Here is a 25,823-nt window from a genome sequence, read left to right on the forward strand (position 1 = left end):
CCCCGTATGGGGCAGCTGCCTATATTCCTGGGGGTTTGGACTCCATGATCCACGGGGTCCCTTCCAACTCTGCAATTCTGTGATTCTATATCCAGCCTCCCTCTCTCCGCAGATGGCTCTCCTACCTCTTGCTCTTCATCCTGGACTTGGTGATCTGCCTTATTGCCTGCCTGGGCCTAGCAAAGCACTCCAAATGTCTGCTTATTGTGTGAGTACAGGATTCTTGCACTTGGGTTAGTTGACCGGAGCAGGCATTTTGTCACTCTCACGCTTCCTTAATGCAATCTCTAGTTTTATTGTTTGTTAGGGTTTGGATTTTGTTTCAGGTCATTTTTATTTCATTATGTATTGTTTCATCTTGGGACCCTGCTCTGGGATTGATTTTAACGGAGAGTTGGGCTATAAATCACCGGAATGAATATATAAACCATCACACGGCACGTTAAGTCTCCATAGTTGTCCCTAGGCTCATTTTGGGCGCTGCATCCACAGTCCTTCCCTGCTGTGCCTCCATTCTACGTCTGTAAAATAGGTGCAGTCGCAACCTGCTTTACAGGTACGTTGTAAGGCTGCGGGCAGCGAGGACCAGAAGCCGCTCATTGCGCTAAGCGCTGTGTACATAAGTGGTGGGGGGGGGGTTCCTGTCTCAACACCTTCTCAGCGAGCCCCGCTTCTGTCCACTGACTGTTTTGCCTTTTGTCCACAGGATTCTGTGCTGTGGGCTTTTCACACTCATTCTCAGCTGGTCTTCCTTTGCAGCAGATGTTTCAGGAGCGGTGGTAAGCACAAAACCTGGGACGTGGCTTCCCACTTCTTCTCTCCTCCCTTGTGTTATATCTGAGGTTGCTTTAAGAGCTGGAACGATATCTGTGTGCCTTACGATGGCTTGTGTTTTGTTTTTGTGCTCCCTTCCTGGATAACCTGGTAGCTCTGGCTGGTGAAAACCTGCCTAACCCGAGCTTCCCAGCATGTGAGCTGCTGAAGCCTTCTGATTTCTGGATGCATATACCGTATTTTTCGCTCTATAGGACGCACCCGACCATAGGAAGCACCTTGTTTTAGAGGGGGAGAACAAGAAAAAAAAATCTCCCCCTCTCTGAGCTGCGCCTTAGCTGAAGGGGCACCTACCCTTCAGCGAAAGGAACCCGAAGCCTCCAGAGCAGAACCCGAAGCCTCAGGCGGCTATCCTTGAAGCCTGGAGAGCGAGAGGGGTCGGTGCACACCAACCCCTCTCGCTCTCCAGGCTTCAGCGAAAGCAACCAGAAGCCTCCGGAGCACGGTGGGAGCACTCCCACTGCGCTTCAGAGGCTTCGCATTGCTATCGCTGAAGCCAAGGAGCCTGAATTCGCTCAATATGACGCACACACATTTCCCCTTAATTCTTGGAGGGGGAAATGTGCGTCTTATAGAGCGAAAAATACGGTAAGCCAGGGCAAACATTTTGGTCCTCTCGCTATGCCTACCGCTGTCCTTTTTGTAGTTTTGTTTCGTTTTGTTTCCAGAGGAACGACACCTCTTAACAGCAACAGCATCCTTTTATTTGTATCCTGCTTTTCCATACTTAAAAATGATGCTTGAGGCGGCTGACAGCATAAAAAGATTCACATCATTAAAAACGTAAGAGTAGCCATAAACAATAAACAAAACACATCAAAAAGTACGCTAACTACCAAATAGAAATTGCCATGTAAAACGTAAGATTTAAATATAAAGATACAAAGAATTCATAACCACAACAGCAACAAAAAACCCTAAACAAGACCCCAACCCAAGAGTCTGTTCAGCAGCCTCAGATTTTTGTAGCTGGAGTCAGTCAGGGCCCCTTTTTTGTAGCTGGAGTCAGTCAAGCCAGGTGGGAAAAGGCCTGCAAGTCAGGGAGCAGCTCTTCCAGGACTCACAGCCAAGATGCTCTTAGTTCCATTTTCATTTATCACAAACATGTACTGGGATTCCCACTGCCAGCCTGATAGGGAGTACGAAGGGGGTCAGTTATTAAAGTGCAATAAGTGATTTTGAGTAAGCTTCCCTAAGTTGTCCAACTGCTCAGATTCAGTCTGCATGATTCCGTTTTGATTTGGCACAGGGCAGTCATTGCTGTCAGGCTCATGGATTTGCCAGCCCCCTTTCAAAAGCTCTCATTATGTGTTGTTCAGGTAGGACTTGGGTTTAGCATATCTTCTGCTGGTGGTTCAGGGGAGGCTGGTACCCGGTTCCTTTTCTGTTATTTACAAACTGGTTTTTACTTTTAAATTTGTGTGTGTGTGTGTGTGTGTGTGTGTGTGTGTGTGTGTTACTGCTACTGCTGGCTCCCCCCTTTTTTTTTGGTGTTTCAGATTTGCTTTGTGAGTGCAATATGAACGAAAGGCAAGGTGGAAATGCCTTAAATTTAAAAAGTCAAAAATAGTTCCATTTTTCTCCAGCACTGCAGGCAGGAGGTGTTTTACAAGCCTCTGTGTTGATCTGCTCTTATTAACCACCCCGAAAGGTTGGTTTTGTGGCTGAGAGGCCACCAGAAGCACCTCACACTTGCGTGTGTGCGCGCACACACACACACACACACTCGCACATATGTATGAATGCTGTAGATAACAGGAGAGGAATTGGAAGGGTAATATAGAAATCAAATGTACCTTCATAGATAGTGCTAAAGTCTTAAAAGCAGTTGCCTGTTCTATGGGGTGGGTGGATAAAAAAATCAATGATTTTTAAAAATATTTTTTTTTAAAAAATGGATTTTTTAAATTTAAATTGGATTTTTAAAATAAAATGCTTTTGGAGGAAAAATCTTTCTAAAGATAGTTTTCTATTTAAGTTGCATTTTAGTCCAAAGGATATTCATCAGGAAATAAGGATTTAAGTTTTTCATGTGTGCTAAAACTCAGTCTAAATTTTTTTTTTTTAAAAAATGTTTAACCACATCAGTTAACAAACATGTATACATATGCTGTAATGTTCTTGTTTTAGTTAAATAAATTGTTCAAATTGTTATTAGGGAAATGATTATTTATTTTTCTCCTTCCAATAAAAGTACAGCGGAAAAGTTGTCCAAATATAAACAGTTAACTTATTAAACCTGCACAATAATTTCATAATTATCTGTCTATTTGTTTCCAATAGTATAACCATATCAGTAGTTTTTGATATAACTGTAAAAACTACTCTGAAAATTTATTATTCCGAAAGTGAAACCTTCACCTGGTTGTAAATATTAAGATTATACCAGCAAGAATGAGCCTTTTTGTAAAAATAAAAACAAAAATGATTTAAATCAAGTCTTACTGACTAGTGATTTAAATCGTGGTTTTAATCAAATCCACCCTGTCTACAGGTGTGGTTTTAGACACACATACCTGTAATGAAAATTGCATTCTCTACACCAGGATGTACTGGTTGATTGTGGAATGTCCCTCGTCGATCCTGGTCGATCGCGGGATCCTGATTCCTCCCCACCCCCCAAAAAAAGCAAAGGGAAAAAAGCTCAACAACTTTGATGAAGCTTTCCCAAAAAAATTCTGGTCAATCCAATCGGTAGATCACTGCCAGTTTTTTTTATAGTGGGAGTAGATCACAATCTCTTGGAAGTTAGATGTGCCTTCTCTACACTAACTGACAGCAGCCCTGCAGGGTTTCAGACAGGGAGTCTTGGCCTTACCTGCAGATTCCAGGAACTGGATCATGTAGATCAGTGGTTCTCAACCTGTGGGTCTTCAGATGTTGTTGGACTACAACTCCCATCATCCCTGAGCTCTGGCCTTGCTAGCTAGGGGTGATGGGAGTTGTAGTTCAACAACATCTGGGGACCCAAGAAAGGCTGATGTAGATGTTCTTGCACTGAGCTACAACCCTTCCTCCCCACCCAACCAACCAGGTGTATGACCTCCTCAAGTCATACTTCCAGCCATCACAGTGCCCCCCTTTTTAAAACTCTGTCTCTCATAGGGTACCAGTGACTTCTGCATGGCTCCAGATAAGTTCATCATGAACATGACGCAAAGCGACCTCAGTGCAGGTGAGATTCCTATGCCGTTTGGGTGGCGTGGGCGATGCCTCGATTGGGACAGAAGTTGGGTAAAGCGCAACAAACATTGCCATTTGTCTCGCCTGAACCTGTTTCTGCTCTCAGATAGGCATTGCTGTCCACAGGGTATCCTTAGGGTGTACAGCTGCAGACTCGGATCGAGGGAGGCCGCCATACTTGTCTGAACAAAGGGCATCCAAGGTCACACTTGTGCTTGTATTGAAACAGACTTTTGGCTTTTAAAATATTCATAATAATAAAAATAATTTATTATTTATACCCTGCCCAACTGGCTGGGTTTTCCCAGCCACTCTGGGCAGCTTCCAACAGAATACTAAAATACAATAACATATTAAACATTAAAAGCTTCCCTAAACAGGCCTGCCTTCAGATGTCTTCTGAAAGTCTGGTAGTTGTTTTTCTCTTTGACATCTGGTAGGAGGGCGTTCCACAGGGCGGGTGCCACTACTGAGAAGGCCCTCTGCCTGGTTCCATGTAACTTGGCTTCTCACAGCGAGGGAACCACCAAAAGGCCCTCGGCACTGGACCTCAGTGTCCGGGCAGAACGATGGGGGTGGAGACACTCCTTCAGATATACTGGACGGAGGCCGTTTAGGGCTTTAAAGGTTAGCACCAACACTTTGAATTGTGCTCGGAAACATACTGGGAGCCAGTGTAGGTCTTTCAGACTGGTGTTGTGGTCTCGGCGGCTGCTCCCAGTCACCAGTCTAGCTTTTAAAATATTCAGCTTAGTTCAGAAAGGAAGCTCCAATCCCTGGACCTCCAGGGACATAGTAGCTTTATTTTCGTAGCTGATAAAACATGCCAGGGCTGTCAAAACCTCCCCAGTTGCCTCTGGCCCACAATAAATGCAGAATGTGTCTCTTTGCAACCAGCAGTGGACATGAAACGAGAACCAGGGAGCACGTTGTGGCCTGTCAACACTTCTTCTAAGACTCTCAATGCATCCGTCTCTCTCCTTGGTGGCTGGGATATTCTGCAACAAGTTCCTTTCATGTAAAATCCAAATAATAAATTACACAGTTTGGGCCGTTTTGAATAAACCTGAGCTTTTGATTGCAGTGTTTGGAAGTTTTGTTGGGATTTTGCTTAAATGTTTTGCATAAATTTGGAGTGATGAAGAAGAGGTGGAATGATGGTCTGTTCCGTAGTGGTACAGAAACGTTGTATAGACCATTTACTGCTCTTGGACACTGTGTCAAAAGCTCTCTTGTATTGTATTTGCTGAAGACTTGTTGTTTTTCAGAAATTGTGGGCACAACTTCACTCCAATCCCCCCGCCTTTTTAGGACAAAATTACACATGGGGGGCATTTACATGGGAAAATCAGTGCAAGAAGCGTTAACACCCCACCCCCACCCCTTTGCCAATTATGCTCTGCAAATGACACAGTCATGCTAATGGGTAGACAGGCATTCAGGGAACTACATTTGTTAGCATAATGTTCAGTATAACTGTTTTTTAACTGTTACAGTTTTTAATTTGCTTGTTTTATTACATATTTTAATTAAGGGCGTTTTAATGCCCCAGGGGATTTGTTGCAGAAGCATTGATTTTTATAGTTGTAAACTGTTTAGAAGCCATTTTGGCATATTAAGCAGTATACAAACTAATAAACAGTAATAAATAATAGGTGAAGGTAAAGGGACCCCTGACCATTAGGTCCAGTCGTGGCCGACTCTGGGGTTGCAGCGCTCATCTCGCTTTATTGGCCGAGGGAGCCGGCGTACAGCTTCTGGGTCATGTGGCCAATATGACTAAGCCGCTTCTGGAGAACCAGAGCAGCGCACGGAAATGCCGTTTACCTTCCCGCCGGTGCGGTACCTATTTATCTACTTGCACTTTGACGTGCTTTTGAACTCCTAGGTTGGCAGGAGCAGGGACCAAGCAACGGGAGCTCACCCCGTCGCGGGGATTCGAACCGCCGACCTTTTGATCGGCAAGTCCTAGGCTCTGTGGTTTAACCACAGCACCACCTGCATCCAATAATAATAATAATAATAATAATAATAATAATAGTCACCCGTAATTAAAGCTGGAATTCTTACAGAATCATGCCTCCATAGCAGATTCTGTCCTGTGGGGCACCAGGAATATGCGCATCCTGGCTTTGTTTTCCTTTGTATCCTGGGCTTGGCAGCTCTTTGGTCAGACCCAAGGCTTTCCTGCAGCACCTCCCTTCGACGCAGTATTATGCAGAGTCAGCGTTGTGAAAGGGAGACAATTCTTTATGGCTCTATTTGAGCCACAAGAGGGTTTGTTGTGTTCCAAGCAGGCAGATTCCCAGATAGGAGATGTGCTCAAGTTGGGTTGGGCTAATAGGGGTGCCACTGTCCCATTGACCTATGGACCCTCTTCTTTGCAGAGATTGTACGGTACTACCTGTATTGCAGCCAGAGTCTGACCAACCCCTTCCAGCAGGTAAGAAATGTGGGTACCCTGATGATAGGAACTCCCTGATAGTATGTCTTCAGTCTACCTGTATTGGAAAGATCTAACAGACTTAGATTACAGGAGGGTGGACCGTAGTTGAACATTGGAAGGAAACTTCCTTGGCAGTAAGAGCAGTTTGGCAGTGGAACCAGTTATCTAGAGGGGTAACCATGCCGATGGTTTCCATGCAGAGGCTGTTTGAGGCTGCTCTTAACTCTAGATTTATTGCATTGAGCTAGATAGCCCACAGGGCTTCCTTCCAACTTTGCAAGAGATAGCTGCACCCTCATTCTATGAAAGAACTCCCCATCGCATCGGAAGCTAAGTTTTGCGGAGTGGGGAGTTAGATTTATGGGTACCACACCTCTCCAGTAAAAGGAGTTTCCTTGCCTGAACTTGGGAATTGCCTCACAAGTTCAATCCCTGTTGTAGAACCCATCCCTAGGGCTTCCCAAAATCTGTTAATCTTCATGGAGAAGAGGAAAAGGAGAAGCCATAAAATGCTTCTAAGAGCCCGTAGGTCGAACCACCCAGGCTTCGCAGCGGGTTGGGGGGCGGGAGAGAGAGGTTAAAGTTTTGCCATGTAAGGAGGGGGGCTGACTGGCTCCCAGGATTTGGAAGAGGCTGGTTGTGTCGACTTGTAAAGCGGTGAAGACTTAGAACTTGTGGCCCTCTGTGTGAAAGCTTGGCTCATGCATTTTGTACTACATTCCCTCTTTGCAGGCCTTGACCATCTACCAGCGTTCTCTCACGACCATGCAGATCCAGATCCAAGGCCTCATGCAGTTTGCTCTCCCTCTTTTCCCTACAGCCGAGGTAAACAGCACAGTGCTGGGTTGTCTTAACGAATCAGGGCTGCGCTAAGCCATTTTGTGGAGCCTTCCATGTCAACGTATATTGCGTAGAACTGGGCTGAAGCAGATTTGTACTTTTCGTTTGTGAGATTAGTTCTTGGCAAGGACCAGGCTGGCAATGGGGGGGGGGGGAACGACACAAATTGAACATGGAGGTTGTTAGGTTCTCTCCTGGAGAGGCTCGAGGGTATGGCAAGCGACAGAAAAGATGTTGAATGTAGGGCAAAAAGGTTGAGGCAAGAGACGAGTGGAGAGTGTATTAACTTATGGTCTGTGTTTGTGGTTTGGGAGCTGCACGGCCAGGGAAAAAACAATGCTGTCCAGGGTTTGTAAAGACTGCAGAGAGAATAATTGGGTGCACTTTTCCCACCTTAGATCAAATCTATGCTGTCAGTTGCCATAAGAAAGCTGCAGAGATAGTGCAGGATAGTGCGCACCACGGAAATGATCTCTTTCAGCTTCTGCCTTCTGGAAGAAGGTATAGGGTTATAAAGACCAGGACTAACCGCCTGAGAAACAGTTTCTACCCAAATGCAATTCTGGTTTTAAACGCAGTATAAGGAGTCTCTATAGTATATTGTATTTAAAAATGGAGTTTCAGAGTTTTTAGGGGTTTTTGAATGTCTTATGTAGATTTTTCAATTTCATTGTTCTGTATGGGACAATGACAATAAAGATATCATATCGAGCGCTCTGGGCAGCAGCTGGAAGCCATTTTCAGAACACAGACAAACTGCAGAGCAGCAAGAATCAGTCAAGCTAGGAGCAACCTGATCACTGCTCAGCACCTCTTGAACAAGTCATAACCAGGGGGATACATTTAGGAACTAATGGTTGGCAGTTTGGTTCCTGAACCAGGTAAACTTCCTAGTTGCCTTCCAGACCAGGGTTCCAGCCTGATGGTTTGTGACACAAGCCCTATTCAAGCATTTTCCCTCACACAAATAAGTTGCGTGAAAAGGAGAGTGGGGGCTGTTCCTACTGGCCCCATTCATCCACCCACAGTCCATCTGTTACGGAGCAGTGTGTGTGTGTGTGTATGTGTGTGTGTGTGTGTAGAAAGGAGCCTGCTGTTTGTACATAGTTAGAAGGGACCAGTTTGGGGCTCCCCCTTCCGGCCCTGTGTTTTGGGAAGTGTATCCAGCTTCATAGGGCTGCTAGGCCATGTTGCAGCTTCACAGTAACCATGCTCCTTTTCCTACCGCAAATATGTCTCTGCTTCCTCCTCCTCCTCCTCGCCAACCCCCACCCCACTTGCTGCAGAGAGATCTGCTAGGCATACAGCAGCTACTGAACAAATCAGAGGGCAGCCTCCACCAGCTGACCGCCATGTTGGACTGCCGGGGCTTACACAAGGTGAGCAGCGTAAGGCACAGCGTGCTGGGAGGTGTGGAGGAGGCAGCGTTGTATGGATTGGGGCCTGTTGGCACACAAGGAATTGAGACGTTTCCCCTCCCTTCTTCCCCTCCTCAAATTAAAGGACTACCTGGATGCCTTGATTGGGATCTGCTACGATGGGGTGGAAGGCTTGCTGTACCTCATTCTTTTCTCCCTCTTGGCTGCCGTGTCCTTCTCCACCGTCATCTGTGCCGTGCCGCGTGCCTGGAAGCATTTAGCCAGCAGGTAAAATGGAAGAGGGTCTGCCAGGAGCACACATGGGTATGCTGGAGACAGAATTGCTTGTTGCAGATGGTGATTTTAAATGGGGATGAATGCAGTAGCAACAGTGGGTGCTGTCGCTCTGTATGCTTGCTGCCTCTAAGCCAAGAACTATATAACCAGGATCATGGACTTCATTCTCTCCCTCTCCACAAGTTGGAGCTGTGCAGATTTGATGGTTCCCGTCAAAGAGCCTCCAGAGGCGTCCCAGATACCACCCGATGAAGCAAGAGTAGAGAACCTTTGGGGATTTCCAGATGTTGCTAGGCTGCAACCTATGTCTTCTTGACCATTGGCCATTCTGAATGGGTCTGGTGTGAGCCCAGCAACATCTGAAGGTCCATAGGTGTCTACAACTCATGTCTTCTTGACCATTGGCCAGTTTGAATGGGTCTGGTGTGAGCCCAGCAACATCTGAAGGTCCACAGGTGTCTACAACTCATGTCTTCTTGACCATTGGCCAGTTTGAATGGGTCTGGTGTGAGCCCAGCAACATCTGAAGGTCCACAGGTGTCTACAACTCATGTCTTCTTGACCATTGGCCAGTAGAGGTTGGGTTGGTGCCTCAGTCCAGTGTTAATTTATTCCCTTTTCCTTCTGACTAGGGACCGGGATTATGACGACATAGATGAAGAAGACCCCTTCAATCCGCAGGCCCGACGAATTGCTGCCCACAACCCCAGCCGGGGGCAGCTCCGTAGTTTCTGCAGCTACAGCAGCAGCCTGGGTAGCCAGACCAGCCTGCAGCCTCCAGCACAGACCATCTCCAACGCGCCAGTATCAGAGTACATGTGAGTACAAGATGCCTGGGGTACGAAACATCAGCACTGAGGCTTCTGTCGGGGTCTGTAGAATTCTCAAGGTCACTGCAGGGATTGGCTAACGTTTTTGGGTGGCCCAGTATGCTCAGGAGTGCCTTCCATCCTCTGTTCTCCATCCTTCGATACCATCTCTCCCTGCTGGGATTCATGCTGACTTTTCATATTGCTTCCATCTTTCCATCCCTCTTTTGAGAACCGCTGTGTTTCTCCATCCCACCCTCTCGACAGCTGGCAACCCAGTAGCCCTTCTATACTTGATCCCTTGGACAGATGTTCCCAACCGCCCAATGGGTGAGCCGTCTCTGGCTCACTGAAAGATACAGAGAAACAAAAGCCTTGCTTTTTGGAAGAAGTGTTTTTAAAGAGAAGTCTATAGACACAGACCCTGAAATGCTAATGCAGTCATACCTTGGATCATAAATGCCTTGGTACTTGGACGTTTTGGCTCCCAAACACCGCAAACCCAGAATTGATTGTTCCGGTTTGCGAACGTTCTTTGGAACCCGAATGTCCGACGGGGCTTCCGCAGCTTCCAATTGGCTGCAGGAACTTCCTGCAGCCAATCAGAAGCCGCGCTTTGGTTTCCAAATGTTTAGGACAGGCACCCCCAAACTCGGCCCTCCAGATGTTTTGGGACTACAACTCCCATCATCCCTAGCTAACAGGACCAGTGGTCAGGGATGGTGGGAGTTGTAGTCCCAAAACATCTGGAGTGCCGAGTTTGGGGGTGCCTGGTTTAGGAAGTCAAACGGACTTCTGAAACTGATTCCGTTCAACTTCCAAGGTACGACTGTATCTAGAGAAGGTTTGATTTAACACAGTCTCTTGTCTTCTGTACTGTGTTAGCGTCTAAATTTGCATCCTCTTTTACCATGATATGGTCTTTTTCCCCAGTTACTTTTATTTTTGGAAGTTAGTCATCCAGCAAGCGAGAAACATGTGGCTTCTCTGTTTCAAAACAGCTCGATTTGAGGTGAGGAGCCTTGCCCACTTAGCTCCTCCTTGCTTCCTCCGCCTGATTCATTTGTTTTCCTCAGTTTTCATTCCTGGTAGATTGGAAGGAGATGATGAAGGAATGGCAATAAACGAGGTTCAGGTTCATACTTTGCAAAAGAAGGCACGCATGACTACTCCCAGCCTTTCCATGCACCTCTGGTAATGTTTAGTTAAAACAACATGTATCCTGGTACCATTTTTCTGTCCTCAGAGGGCAGTAGCCAGCGAAGTGTTGTTTGGGTGGAGGAACCCTGAGGACATCTTTAGCTAAACATTACAAAGAGGGAAGGCATCGGTTGGCAGTCATTTGGACCTCCAGTCAGCTGTTGAAGCTTTATTATTAGAGTTGTATACTGGCAATCTTTTCCCATCATTAGACAGATCTAACACTGGATTGCCTTAACCTGACTTGCTCTTGATTGATTGTTTTGAAGGAGGGCGAAAATAGTCCTGCTAGAATGGCTATTTGAAAAGTTTTAGAAGAGTGTCTGTTTTCCTAGATGGAAGAGTATGTGTTGCCTGCATTTTCCACCATGTCTCAAAACACGCATTGCATCCAGTATATGTATCTTATTCTTTTCTAAATAATGAATGATGTCACGTGACTGAAGAAGCCTCCGTCACTCTTTCATGCAGGAAAGGGAAGCAGGGAGATCAGCTGTTTGGCCACTTCCTTGGTCTTGGCACTCAAAAGTGCCTGAGCCAGAGTGTTGCTACAGCGGGGAGCAAAGGCCCAGAATGATTTTGAGAGAGAATGAATTGGTAGGGTGATCTGGGTTCACTAGGCAGGATAAGAATTTAAGTAACCTTAAATTATTTTGGGAGGCAGTGAATGGGAGCAGTCGATGGGTAATTCAGCTGATACAGAGCACGATCTGTTGCGAAGTTAATTGAGGGTAAATGAATTGAAGAGGAACTAATTTGGGGTGATCTGGGGTGGGGTGAAAATTAATTGGAAAGATTTGCCTGGAAGGGCAAATTTGCTTGCCCTCTGTGACATTTAATTCTACATTTGCATCTGTGCATATAAATTAGCTTACGCAAATTTGTAGCTTTCGGCCCGTGCCTTGAATCTTTTAAGTGCCTAGCAATGCCCCAGGCCTGAGATGAGCAGCACCCAAATGAGCCACAACTTTCAAGCCAACATTGGAGCCTGGCAGGGGAGGTCATTGTACAACCCCCGGAAAGACCCCCACTCATTTTCATAGCTCCAAGGTTAGGAGGAAGGCTGAGGCTTGTCTCTGCTCACCGGATGACGGCAACACACTTGTCACGACGAGTGCAATGAGTGAAAATGTGGAAAGATCATTAAAGTCCAGTTGAAGTTGCAGGATTTGAATCTTTAATTTAAAATAAAGTACACATTTCAGAATAACGTTTTAAGTGTTTGCTAGTTTTGAAACAGTTGTGCCAAAACGCTTCCTTGTTGCATGCGCCCAGTGCTTCTTGAGAGGGGGTGGGGAGTAAGAGATTTTTTATTTCCTGCACATGTGTCCCAAATAAGAACCCCAATAAGCAGTCCTTAGCCAGCTGTTCCACATCTGGGACAAGTGGGAGCTGATTCACGCGCCCTGTTTCTAGCATGCAACAACACTAAGTCCTTGCACGGAACATTCCCTCCTAAGACTTATGTTACCTCTTGTAAGTCTCCATGTGCAAGAAGATAGGAACCTGGGGACAAGGTTTTCAAACTAGTTTCCCTAGGACGTTCAGAAATCGGTACAGTCTCGTGAATGGACTGTGGCACAATAGTGCATGCATAGCTGCATGTGGTAGAATCGCTCTTGTACTGCCTCCTGAGCTGCTGGCTTGTTCTGATTAAATCTTCATCAGGTTAGCACAGAGTTACCATTCCTTCTCTTTGCTTGGATAAGACTTGAGAATTGCTAGGCCCAGAGGTGGGCAGGAAGTGGATTGCATCCCATTCTTATCTTTCGCTGGCTGACTTCTAGTAGACCAATGGAAGAACACACACACCCTTTAATTCATTGCTCCAGTCTCTCAGCTCTTTCTAGCCTGTCCCTCACCTCTGCCAGCATCCCTCACTGAGGTAAACGGGTACCTCTAGAAAATGGAGGAGCTGCTTGCCAGCATGAGTCCTTTCTGCTTCATAAGTTCCACCTATAAAGGGCAGAGCTGTGGAAAGATCCAGGTATTGTGTCAGCTGGTACATTCCTCCATTCCTCACTCCTTGTTGTGGTGTGAGGTAAAGTAAAAGGGAAAATATTAGTCTTCTAGAAATCATAGAGGTCAACCAACTGAAATTCCCAGGTGTGAAAAAGGGTTATTTATGTATGCCACTACTGCAGCCTGTGTTTTGTTAGGCCAAAAATGGAAAACAAGCGAGGTCCCAAACAAAGAAGAGTGGCAACTTCAGTTGACAGAATATGTGAAGCTTGCAGACTTAACATATAGAATAAGAGAACATAGACGAACATACATTTAGAGAAGATTGGAAAATGCTTATTGAGTATATGGGAAATAACTGTGTGCCGCTGAAAACGCTGGCAGCATTAAGATAAATTCAACAGTGCAAATAAATTATGGTGGATGCAATAATGGAATACTGAATGGTATAGTTTCTGTAAAATATGCAGGGATTTATGATATGTAAAATGAACCGTGGAAAGAGAAGATGGGAAGTCACTGATATTTTAAGGATGTAAAAACGAGTAGTTTAAATTGTAAAACAGAAAATTTAATAAAAATTTATGTACAAAAAGGAAAGAAAGAAATCATAGAGGTCAACCAAACGGACTGTGGCTGACGTTCTGCCACCTTTGCACCAGGCCAGCAACATTTTTTTAGTTGAATAGATTGTCTCTGCTTCAAAGAACAGGATTGGCATTATTAAAACTAGCATTATTAAATTGGCGTCTCTTCTTTCCCGTCTTCCTCCTCTGTCCCCTACCCACAACTTGAGTCGGTTGCTTGTGTAGGAATGTAACGGGGATTGTTTCCTAGCCGCAGGCTCAGAACGGAGTTCGTTTCAACAGACTGCCCTCCTGATCTTAACTCCTCTCTACCTGCAGGAACCAAGCTGTGCTCTTTGGTGGGAACCCACGCTATGAAAACGTCCCACTGATTGGAAGAGGATCGCCTCCCCCCACGGTACGGTGGGCGTCGGAGGCCAAATCATTTTTATAACAGACCCTCTTTTTTATTATCATTTCCTCTGCTTTTACTAACCTCTCTATATTAAAATGCATTTTTGAAAAATAATTTTTTTAAATAAAAAAAACCCCGGGACGAGAAAGCCTCCTGCTTTTTGTCAAACGCCAAAATAGTTTTGTTTCTGATGCTAGAGATGAGGAAAAGAAGCCCAGGGGGGAAACCTCCCCTGAATGCACACCTTTCATGGAAAAAAGACGGTCCTTAACCCAGAGATTCATATCTGCTGGAAGGTGAAAACTGCTCCAAGAAGTCCTGCTTTTTTGAGTCCGGCATTTCTTGTTCCCACAGCTGTTTTAGCGCTCTCACCTTTTGGCAACACAGGGTGCAGTCCATTGAGACTGCATCCTTGCAGGCTAAGCTATGGGCAGCTTTGTAGCAATAGGGCAGAGAGCAACTCTGTGTTATAGTACTGGTACTTCGCAGCCCATGGTGTGAGGTTATATCCTGCAAACGTTTGCCGGTTTTGCCAATAGATGTCTATGACTTTGCATTACCTTTTCTATGTGTTGTATATATTAGCATGTGACACAGTGCCATAAAAAAAATAATCCCTGTGTGCATTTAAACTTGTGTTCAACTGCTCAAGTTCTAACCATCTAGAACAGGTATCCCCAACCTGCGGTCCTCCAGATGTTTTTGCCTACAACTCCCATGATCCCTAGCTAACAGGACCAGTGGTCAGGGATGATGGGAATTGTAGTCCAAAATATCTGGAGGGCCAAAGGTTGGGGATGCCTGATCTAGAAGATGAGTATATACTCTTTGCTTGCTTTTTTCCTCCTTTTTTGTTTTTTAATAATCCTTCCATGTTTTTCTGCAAACTTGCTTCACTCTTAAGCAAAAGCTCTTTATTAAGTTTGGCATAACGTTCCTTTGAAACACATCTTGCCTGCTAACTTTTGCTTTGTTTTTGCATCTCCTGTTTTGGAGCTATGTTGCCCTTCAAGAGTAAGTTGCTTATCTGTTTTCTGTTTTTTCTTGGTTTTGGGGCTGGAGTTGGCTTATTTTCCCTCCCTGGTGATTTCCCGTCACTTCCCTGCGTGCTGTACGTTTCCCCTGACCCTCATAAACATGGGAACCTCCAGAATTCAAAGTGTTCCTGTAGTCTTTTGATTTGCAGTAGGTGTGCTTAGTTTAGTGGATTCCATTGGATGAAACTGGAGGTTTTCCCCAGAATGGGATAATGCAAAAAACAAAGCTTGGTAGTCACCCAGAATTTCAAGCTGCTAGGGTTGAGATTTCGCATTACTGAGGCCTGCTGCATACCATACTTTTCTGTCTATAAGACGCCCCCATGTATAAGACGTGCCCATATTTTGGGGGGCTCAAATTTAAGAAAATGGGGAGAGATGGCACAGAGTTGTTGAGCTTTTTGGGCGGGGATTACCCACGGTGGTTGAGCTTTTTTTAGGGAGGATTGCCTCAACTGCACACATGGGGAAATACACCTCCTGTCTGTCCCATCATCGGCAGAAGCTGCCAATCACCCGCCCAACTGCCAGAGCGTCAGCCAATCAACACCACCCATTGACGCAGCAACCAAAAACACGCGCAATAGCCGCTGACAGCCGCGGCAGCAACCAATCAAACATCCACCCTATGCACTATCTATGTATAAGATGACCCCCACTTTTTAGCATGATTTTTAAAGAAAAAAACATAGTCTTATACACAGAAAAGTACAGTATATTTTGGGAATGGTGTTGTAATTAGAGCAGGCATAGGCAAACTCAGCCCTCCAGATGTTTTGGGGACTATAACTCCCATCTTCCCTAGCTAACAGGACCAGTGGTCAGGGATGATGGGAGTTGTAGTCCCAAAACATCTGGAGGGCCGAGTTTGCCTGTGCCTGAATTAGAGCAATTTTTTAAAAAACAAAATCCTTTGATTAGTTTACAGGTCAAATGATCCCCAACTCTCAGCATGCTGAGAACCTGTAAAGTGTGAATAGGGTTGGTTGTTGTTGTTTTGGAATAAACATTTGCCCAAGCAAATGCTGCTTTGAATAGACAATTAGTAGAAGCTCTTCAAATATGGTACAATGAAACATCAGTGCTGCAGTTTCATTCTGCTTTACCCAGCTAGGGATTTCCCCCTGTTCTTCGTAGACCAATTCCCATGGAGTTTACTCATGATAATCTATTGCACACAAAAAAAGGGGGGGAAGAGTCGTGACACCTTAAAAGACTAAAAGATTTACCATGGTTTAAGTTTTTTGCAGACAAAAGTGGGGTAGAAGGGATTAAAAATGTTAAAAGGCAGGTTCTTGCATGAAGCTGCCATGTTGGAGTTCATTGGCAGGTTTGATGGCAGCAGAACGGGGCTCAATGGGGATTGGGAATGGCTTGCTCACTTACAGAAAGCAATAATCTTTCCTTACATGTTTTATGTGCATTATTCATCATCACTTAAGAGTCGATCCTCCTTACTCTGCATCTTGAACTCCTTTGACTGAATTTCTTTTGCAACTCATGCTCATAATGTGGCACTCGCATTGCATGCATGCCTTGGGCGTCTCTGGCTGCACTTTGCAATAACAACTTTCCACCATCACCACCCTCCACCTGCCAAATGAGGACAGAACTTTGTGCATGTGATAAAGCGGGCTCTGTCCCACGAGGGCTTTTGTCACTGGGAATCTGTTGGCCTTGAAGGTGCTGCAAGACACACTCTTTTTTGCCTTGTGCAAACAGGGCCCTGCCTCTTTCTGAGTTAAAGAGCTCAATTTAGAGCAGAAAGGGAGGGGGAAGTCCCATTTTCAAGCAAAGCAAAAGGCACCTGAGGGCACCAAAAACCTGCTCTTATGCTATCTAGACCAGTGTTTCCCAACCTTGGGCCTCCAGCTGTTTTCGAACTACAATTCCCATCATCCCTGACCACTGGTCTTGCTAGCTGAGGATTATGGGAGTTGTAGTCCAAAAACAGCTGGAGGCCCAAGGTTGGGAAATGCTGATCTAGACAACTTGGGTCTCCAGCTGTTTTTGCACTACAGTTCCCATCATCCCTGACCACTGGTCCTGCTACCTAGTGATGATGGGAGTTGTAGTCTAAAAACAGCTGGAGACCCAACTTGGGAAACCATGAATTAGATGTACATATTGGCCAATTAGAGGAGGAATTGCATTCTAACTATAAAATCTCCACTGGAATAACTCCAAAGTAACAAAACAAAACAAAATTATGCATCAGTAAAAGAAGTTTGCCTTATTTTGCATCATCCAGTAACTCAGTTTAGAGCATTGCTGCAAATTATATTTTTGATGCAAGCAGGACACTGAGCCTCTTTGATAAGAGGTGTTCAGCCAGCCACTCCAGAATGTCATTATTTCATTCACCCCAAATGTGACTAAATCAGTGATGGGGGACCAGCGGCTCTCCCATTTCGTTTCATTTTTTCATTTCACTTTTAATCTGTATACCGCCTTTCTATATTACTATACACCAGGTGGTTTACAAGTTGAAGAAACAACAAAGATCACATGCACCTTCTAACAATCTGATCCAATACGAAATTGTCACGATAGAAACATAACTTTCAAATAAACAACTTGTTTCAAATAAAGTAATGTTCAACCAGCCATCAGAATATAACAGTGCAAAATAAAATAAAATATCAGGAAGTAATAATTAAACAAACTCACTCTTAACAATTGCAATAAATAATTTCTAAACCGTAATCAGTAAAAAATAACAGCAAGTCACAGTGCATAAAATAACACCGTACAAATTGAGAAGCAAAGACACAAAACTTATTGAAAAAATATCCCTGAACTCCTTTCTTCACAACTGCTTCTGCTGTTCCTAAAGTATTGGTCTGGGAAAGCTCCATGTGTAGCTTCATCAGTAGGTGGGAACCAAGACCCTGGGCTATGCATCAGGACTGCCACCCTGATGGTAATTCAAAAAGAGCAGAAGAGCTGCACTTAGAATACAAGCGTCCGCAACATCCGTTTTTTTAATCCTAAGTGACAATTCTTCCTTCTTTTTACGGGAACTATTTTTAAATTGGGTGTTTAAACATTGGGACTCTGCTGTTGCAGAGGCTGGAGCTGCAAAAGCTCAAGGGTGATGATGAAACTATAAGTGCAGTTGGATTAATTCAAACCCCTCCCCCCCACACACACTCTGAACAGCCCAATTTAAATGGAATTTAAATCCCCCAAGGAAAGGCTTTTGAGCTTTTTTAAGCTGCAGAAAAATAAGACTGTGAATCGTTTTCCTTAATGCTGTGATTTGGAAGACGCTCTTTTCCCTCAACACACATTTTTCAGACCTGACACCTAAAACGAAAAACAAAAAAAACCCACCTAGCTGTTTTCCTTAGCCTTATATTTCCAATAATACCAGAAGTGCAGGAACCGTGTCCCACAAAATAGATGGGTGAGATGCCCATATTGGTTTATCCTGTTTATTAAACAAAACTTAACTCTGGAGCTGGCTTTGCAAAGTTCTTGAGAGGGGTTTTTTTTTCATAGGAAAGCTCAAAATGTGGCTTTATACACTGAAGACTGGTGAGGTGTCATGAGTTTTCTGCTTTTCAAGCTTTAAAAACCAAAATATTTAAATGAAGGCCCAACCTCCCTAAACAACCACTAGTGCATTAAGAATAAATGCACGAGTGGTTGTATTGGGTTATAAACATCAGCTACAAAGCTGGGAAAGCACTAGTGGCAAGCCCAAAAAAGAAAAATGGTGGATAAAAGTGGGACTCTAGAAACAAAAAGCTTTCAGAAAATAATCCTTAGGTTCCTCAGTTAAATTAAACTGGATCTCACTGCATTTTCCTGTCCATTGGGTGAGAATGGCTGCTTCAAGAACCTGGAGGTTTTGTCCTCTTTTTTTTGTTGTCACCATAAATTTGCCTCAAACATTCTCTTCAGGAATATTTAGAAATAGACATTTTTTTAAACGAGAGGAGTGTGGGAAGAGGGAGAAGTTATGGATGCTGCTTGCCTAACCAGTGGCAATTTCCCTCTTGACTTTTAACCACATTCCAGAAACTAATGGCAGTGGATGCTGTAGATAAGAGAAGAAATCCGCTGCAGGCCCTTGTGATTTATTTGCATTTGTGTATCCTCCACTCCTTCGAGCAGCTGAAGGGTCCTCTGATCATGGTTCTCTCTCCTCACCCCACAAATAATAATAAAAAAATGTTGTGGTTTTATCCTTGCAACAACAACCTTGTGAGCTAGGCTTTTGAGAGAGAAGAATACTTGCCTGTGTCTTTTTATGGGACTGCTTCCTAGCATTTTGAGCCCAGGTCTTCCAGATCCAAACCCATCATTTGATTCGCTAAAACCACACTGTCTGCTGGGTACTAACATCCCTGCAACAGAACCAACATCTTGGGAGTACATGGAGGGCTCACCCAACGCACATGGAACTGCAGCATATTTATTGGGGGGACTGAGGTTCAGTTCTCTGGAAATGACCATAGAATAGTTTCTCCCTGTAATAAGCTTATATAGGATGGGGTAGACCAGCGGTTCTCAACCTGTGGGTCCCCAGATGTTGTTAGATTACAACTCCCATCATCCCTGAGCTCTGACCTTGCTAGCTAAGGGTGATGGGAGTTGTAGTTCAACAACATCTGGGGACCCACAGGTTGAGAAAAGCTGGGGTAGACAGAAGGCTTCAGGCCATCAGTGGACTACTGACCGATGCCCATCAGGCTGTCTTGTCACCTACTGGTTGCTAAGTACTGTATTTTTCCGTGTATAACATGACCCCTCCTTTTGGGGACTCCAGTTTTAGAAAATGGGGGCAGATGGCGGAGAGTTGTTGAGCTTTTTGGGAAGAGAATTGCCCCCAGAGTGGTCAAGCTTTTTGGGGGGAGGATTGCCCCCAGTTACAAAGGTATTTTTAGGGGAGTGCCGAAAAACACTCACCCGGCTGATGATAAACGCTGCCAAACGCACGCACAGAAGAAGCAACAGAGCATCTGCCAGCAAGCCAACAGCAGCCAGCATTCACACACCCAAATGCCGTAGCAACAGCCAGTCCACAGCATCGCTTGCAGCAGACTCCATTCTCAAACCCACTTGCAGCTGACAAGCTACAGCTTGCATCTGCAACCAGTCACCAGCTCCCCCAAAATCACTACCTGTGTATAAGACTACCCCCCCCCCATTTTTAACATTCTTTGACAGTTAAAAAAAACACCTTGTCTAATACACGGAAAAGTACAGTATCTTGAGCTAGGTAGACCTTGGTCCAAAACACAAAGTCAGCACTCATCCTCTTAAGCAAGAGTGCATACTGGCACTCACCTGGCACAGGTTACTTATGCCTTAACTATTAAAAGATCCTGAGTATGCAGCCTTGCTTTTTAATTTTGACATATGTTGACAGACTACTGGGATTCTAGTAAAACAAAGTAGGAGGCCTCAGATTGTACTACAAAGAGTACAAGCCTGAATCTTAATGGGGGTTGTATCCAGTGAAGTCGTCCTGCTAACAGAGGAAGGACTTCTACCTGTGGAACAGGACTTCCTGTCTTCACTCCCATGTCCCTGCCCCGCCACCACCCGATCTGCTCCAGAGGGTTGGAAGAACTCACAGGAAAGATTTTAAGATTAGGGGGCATCATTTTCATCTGTAGTTGGAGGAAGGAATTCACTGTGACGATTTTTAAAAAAAGGAGGGTTGTCAGTAGCAGGAATTTACCCAAACAAAATAAAACCGGTATAGTGAGCAGATGAATTTTGTTCCATGTCTCTAAAAACTTGACACTTTCAGAACAGGTGGTGGTCCTCTCTGCCCCCTGTTTTGCCTGTAACTCTTGGGTGGAGAAAACATAGGTTCTTATTTTCAGTAGGATGTTTCGTGTGCTTCCACTTCCCCCAACTCTCCTGCTTTCTTTTCCAAATAACACCGGGTCCATTCCCCCTTGCCAGCATTTCGCTCTTTTTTTCTGGGTGCCTTTCTATTGCAGCCTCATTTCACTCCACCCGCTGCCAATGGTTAGGATGTTGTTTTATAGCCACATGAGACCTAGGGTGAAGCACAACGTAGCTTCCAAGAGCTGAGTCCTGGACTGCTTTTGCAGCACCCCATGTTCTTTCTGCAGGACTTCTTATTAAAATAAAAAACATTTAATGGTGGGGGTTGGGGAGGATGGTCATCTCATAGTCTTTATCAGTATGATCCTAAGCCGGTGTTGAGAACTGCAAGATGCATAATTCCTGTCCCCGTTCTCTCTCCTCTCCCTAGTATTCTCCAAGTATGCGAGCCACCTATCTATCGGTTGATGATGATCACAGGCGACAGCACGGCCCCCAATTTCCAGCCTAGCACTCACCTTGTAGACAAAAGCCCACAACATACGATGTTGCTATAGTGGAAAACCCAGTGACAACTTGAAGGCGCACGGACTGCAGGGAAATAGAATTGCCTCCGCAGGGATGCAGAAGGGCTCTCTGAGAGGGAGTCGGCTGAAGAAGACACCCGCTGGCACTACGGATATAACCTTCCAGGGATTATCCCAGGTGCTTGACCGACAGCCTTTTCTCTCTCACAACGTTTAGTCTTCCTCTCTCGCACACACAGGATGGTACCCGGTGCTTCCATCCTTCGAGCGAACTGCTCCGAAGTCTCCTCCACGACTCGCCATTTCCTCCTGATCCCTTCCTGCCACCAGCGCATTGCCCTCCCCAAACCTATTTTTTTGGGGGGGGAAAGACGGGGGGAAATTAGGGTTTGGACTGTCGGAAGTTTATGCACAGGCTTTCTCTCTGCACTGACTTGAGGGCTGGGTTCCCCCCCCCCCATCATTGATGGTGTGGTTCGGGCTTCCTTTTTGATTTTGTTTGTTTGTTTGTTTTATTAGGAGCAAATAACAAAGACCAGTTCACTGTACAAGTAAAACAGAACACTGATTCGCTGTGTACAGTGACCTAAGGGAAGTGGGCTGCTTTCCACGAAAGAAAAACGCACCCCACTTTTTGGAGTCAAATGCAATACCAACCGCTAGAGCGAATTTTCTTTTTTCCTCTAGAGAGGTCTCTGCACAAAAAAAAAAGCCTATTTCTGGCTGCTACTTCATCATCTTCATCATTGCCCTTTTCATAGCACCTGTTTGGTGTAGAATGGTACGAGATCCACACTCAGTATTCTCCCTTTGTCATCGGTTATTAGAATTAACATGCAGTTCAGCCAACGTTGCTTCAATGGCCTCAGGTATTATTTAGAACAAACTGGGTTTGTTTTGTTCTTTTATGCATTTTGTTTGTTCTTCGTATTACAATAATTATTGTTATTCTTTCCAGCGTTTTTATATCGGCTATCCAAAGAGCATAACCTCTTTTTATCTCTCTCTCTTTTTTTGTCTTTTAAAAGGTTTTTTTTATTAATTACATGTGAGGTGAGTTATTTTTTAATATGTTGAATAATTTACAAATTTCTGTTTTTAGCACTGATTTTTCTTAATCAAATGCCATTGCCCATGCAGGGGAAAACTTTGACATATTCAAGCATTCTTTTCTCTCAGTATGCTGGGGCGGGGCAAGGTGGGTAAAAATAACAATGAAAATTGGGTTGGTATGTAATAGGGAGAAAATGCTCTAACCATTGCCATGAAGGTGCTGCTGACAGTCAGTGTCTTAGTACAATTTCCCTTGAGAGTAATATCTCCTCTGTTTTTCTCCAGTCGTGGACTGTGGTACACCTACTGTCTTTAGAGACTCTTGAAAGCTATCAATGCTAATCGAGGGAGTCCTTTTAAACTAGAACTGGTGCTCATCACTGCAGCGATTGTAGCACAACTTTGGCTGCCAATAGAAATGAAACATAGTTTTCCATTTCCACCCAGTACTGAAGAGAAGAATTCTCTTCTACCCTTCTTCTGTGTCTGTGTGTGTGTCTCTGAGTTAAGTCCAGCTCATGGGCGTAGCCAGGATTTATGTTGGGGCAGCCAGGACACCCACCTGTCATCGCCCTCTGTCTAGCAGATTTCAGAATGAAATGTCTCAACAACAGCTGTTTTAAATTGCCTTCTTTTTGACCTCAAGTGCTCAGAAAAATCTGTCAAAAATCTTCAGTCATTTGAAAACTAGGAATTTAAATGAAAAATTGTCGTCAGGGAGTGCTTTTCATGCGGTATATTTTGCAAAATTACAAAGGGCCCATCTTTTTTCATCCTTTTAAAAAAATTAAACTAAAACAAGTTTTCTTGGACTGGCTGAAAACCTTTTCAGCACTTCCTTCTCAAATTTCTTCTTCCCCCCCACCCACACAGTTTTTCTGTGCACGCTCAGTAAGCCCAGCCCATTGAGATACTCCCCTGTCCATTGTTGACCTTAACCAGGTCTTTACTCTCCACAGGGTAATGGATGAATGGCTGAGCAAGAGCTTTTTTCATGGTAAAAAAGATTTCCACCTCTTTTACTAGGTCCGCTGTGTTCAGCTCTTTTAACTGCTCTTTGCTGAGTTTCTTCTCCTTCCGCATGGTGTACCACAGCTCAGCTTCGGAGTCAAAATCTTGCAACTTATAAAAACTAAAACTTACTGTACTTTTCCGTGTATAAGACGCCCCCATGTATAAGATGCCCCCTATTTTGGGGGACTCAAATTTAAGAAAATAGGGGGGGAGATGGGGAAAAGTTGTTGAGCTTTTTTGGAGGGGATTTTGGAGCGCAGGTGACGCTGTGGGTTGAACCACAGAGCCTAGGACTTGCTGATCAGAAGGTTGGCGGTTCGAATCCCCGCGACGGGGTGAGCTCCTGTTGCTCGATCCCTGCTCCTGCCAACCTAGCAGTTCGAAAGCACGTCAAAGTGCAAGTAAATAAATAGGTACCGCTCCAACGGGAAGGTAAACGGCTTTTCCGTGCGCTGCTCTGGTTCGCCAGAAGTGGCTTAGTCATGCTGGCCACAACCCGGAAGCTATACGCCGGCTCCCTCGGCCAATAAAGAGAGATGAGCACTGCAACCCCAGAGTCGGCCACGACTGGACTTAATAGTCAGGGGTCCCTTTACCTTTACCCAAGATTGTTGAGCTTTTTTTAGGAGGGAATGCCAGAAATTGCTCACGCGCAGCAAAATCCACCTCTTGTCTGTCCACCCCTATGCACTACTCATGTATAAGATGACCCCCACTTTTTAGCATGATTTTTAAAGAAAAAACCTAGTCTTATACACGGAAAAGTACAGTACTTTTAGCTAAGTATTTTTATTTACTTACTTGATTCGGGGCTGGCACACACACACACACACACACCGCCCCCCTGGCTATGCCCATGGTCCAGCTGGCAATGGAGGAATTTCTGGGGGGTGAGAAGAGAATCCAAGTAAGTCTAAATGGATGAGTGGAATGTCATTTCATTTCCAGGGCATCCTTTTACTCAGGGGTAGTCAGTGTGTTGCCCTCTTGATGCTGTTGGAATTCCATCTCCCACCACCCTTGTGGATTCTCCTTCCTTGAAAGTTTTTTAGCAGAGGTTGGGTGGCCATCTGCCAGAGATGCTTTAGCTGATATTCCTGCATTGCAGGGGGTTGGGCTAGAGGACCCTTGGGCGTCTCTTCCAACTCTTACACTTCTATGATTCTATCCCTGACCCATGGGCCAATCTCACTGGGGCTGGTGGGAGCTGATTTCAACAACGTCTGGGAGATACTACGTTGGCCACTCCTGCCTTACAGGTCTGGTTTCAGCTTTTCCCAAAATCCCTTTTAACTCTCCCCTCCCTCCTTCCGTTGGCGAGGTCGGATTTGCTTAGGCAGATTTCCCAACGAACTGCTCTGCGTTTTGTACCTTGGTGTCGCAGGGACAGAAAGCAATACATAAACCCTTCTCGTGGGAAAACACAAATGTGCAACAGTTAACCCACCAAAGCACAACAACTAAAAATGAAAAAAAAAAAGCATTTGTCAAACCTGGACACTTCACATGATTTCCCTTGAGTAATGCCTCGTCCACTTCTCTTCAGCAATGGGCAGGATTGCAAGGGAGACTTTTCAAGCAACATCAGCCTGTCTGAGTAGCATTTGGGCTGCACATCCTTCAGAAATGCTTCTGCCCAATCACTGCCCACGATCTAAGAGTGCTAAAAACTGCAGAGGTACAAAAAGTTGCCCTCCTAAGCATACACGGAGGTTTTAATTACTTGACAGCAACGACTCACTGTGTCTTTTATCAAGGATAACTTGTACATATCATGTATGGCAACATAATTTATACATTCATCTTATATGTGGCTGTGTACAACTTAAGGCATGTGAGGCGGGGAGAACCCTGGTTTTACGCTGTTAATCGTCTCATTGTAACGATGCCGTTCAGTACTTTTTTAAATAAAAAAGAACGCATGCGAGCTAACCTCATCTCGGGCTCCTTTTGGAGCTATGCCTGATTTGTATGTACTGACTGGGAAACGAATAATAAACACTTGTACTAAAATAAAAATAAAAAAGACCTTCAGCTGCCTGTGTTCTCAACAGAGTCCTTTGCCCCTCCGGTACAGAGCCATGCGCCTGCAATTAGCTGTTATTAGATTTGTCTCTGGCAGGGACAATTTCATGGGTTCAAAGGCCTGAGTAAATTGGGTACCATTTGGCTTCATGAAACTCGCCAATGTTCTCAAACTTGACAAGCTCCGGGGGGGGAGATTCCGTTCAAGGTCACGGGGAAATACAATGAGAGCCTGTGGTTGTGCAGATTACCAGAGATTGCGGGTTGAATTCTACAGCAAACAACAGAATATAGCTCTTTCTTTCGCACAATCAAGTGGTGTTTGCACACCCTCCGACATTTCTCCGATGAAAATAGAGGCATCTCCTCCAACATTTCTCCAGTGAAAATAGGCTCGTCCTAAGGAAAAGCAGGACATTCTGGGATCAAATCAGAAACCAGGACGG

General features: G+C 44.8%; 1 protein-coding gene across 3 annotated transcripts in view; it reads left to right on the forward strand.

The window, feature by feature from the left end:
- Positions 1–25,392, forward strand: part of TTYH2 (tweety family member 2) — an 83,207-nt gene extending 57,815 nt beyond the window's left edge. For 2 of the 3 annotated variants that reach the window (XM_080994677.1, XM_080994678.1), the window contains exons 5-14: positions 113–208; positions 707–779; positions 3,940–4,009; positions 6,405–6,460; positions 7,196–7,288; positions 8,590–8,682; positions 8,807–8,949; positions 9,591–9,776; positions 13,835–13,913; positions 21,189–25,392. In XM_080994677.1, coding sequence (XP_080850803.1) covers positions 113–208; positions 707–779; positions 3,940–4,009; positions 6,405–6,460; positions 7,196–7,288; positions 8,590–8,682; positions 8,807–8,949; positions 9,591–9,776; positions 13,835–13,913; positions 21,189–21,269 — 970 coding nt within the window. In that variant the 3' untranslated portion in view covers positions 21,270–25,392. The remainder of the gene's footprint in view (positions 1–112; positions 209–706; positions 780–3,939; positions 4,010–6,404; positions 6,461–7,195; positions 7,289–8,589; positions 8,683–8,806; positions 8,950–9,590; positions 9,777–13,834; positions 13,914–21,188) is intronic. The other variant, XM_080994679.1, reaches the window with a different exon arrangement.
- The last annotated feature ends 431 nt before the right edge of the window (positions 25,393–25,823 follow it).

Source organism: Podarcis pityusensis, assembly GCF_964106645.2.
Source record: "Podarcis pityusensis genome assembly, chromosome: 2".
In the NCBI taxonomy this organism is placed as follows: domain Eukaryota; kingdom Metazoa; phylum Chordata; class Lepidosauria; order Squamata; family Lacertidae; genus Podarcis; species Podarcis pityusensis.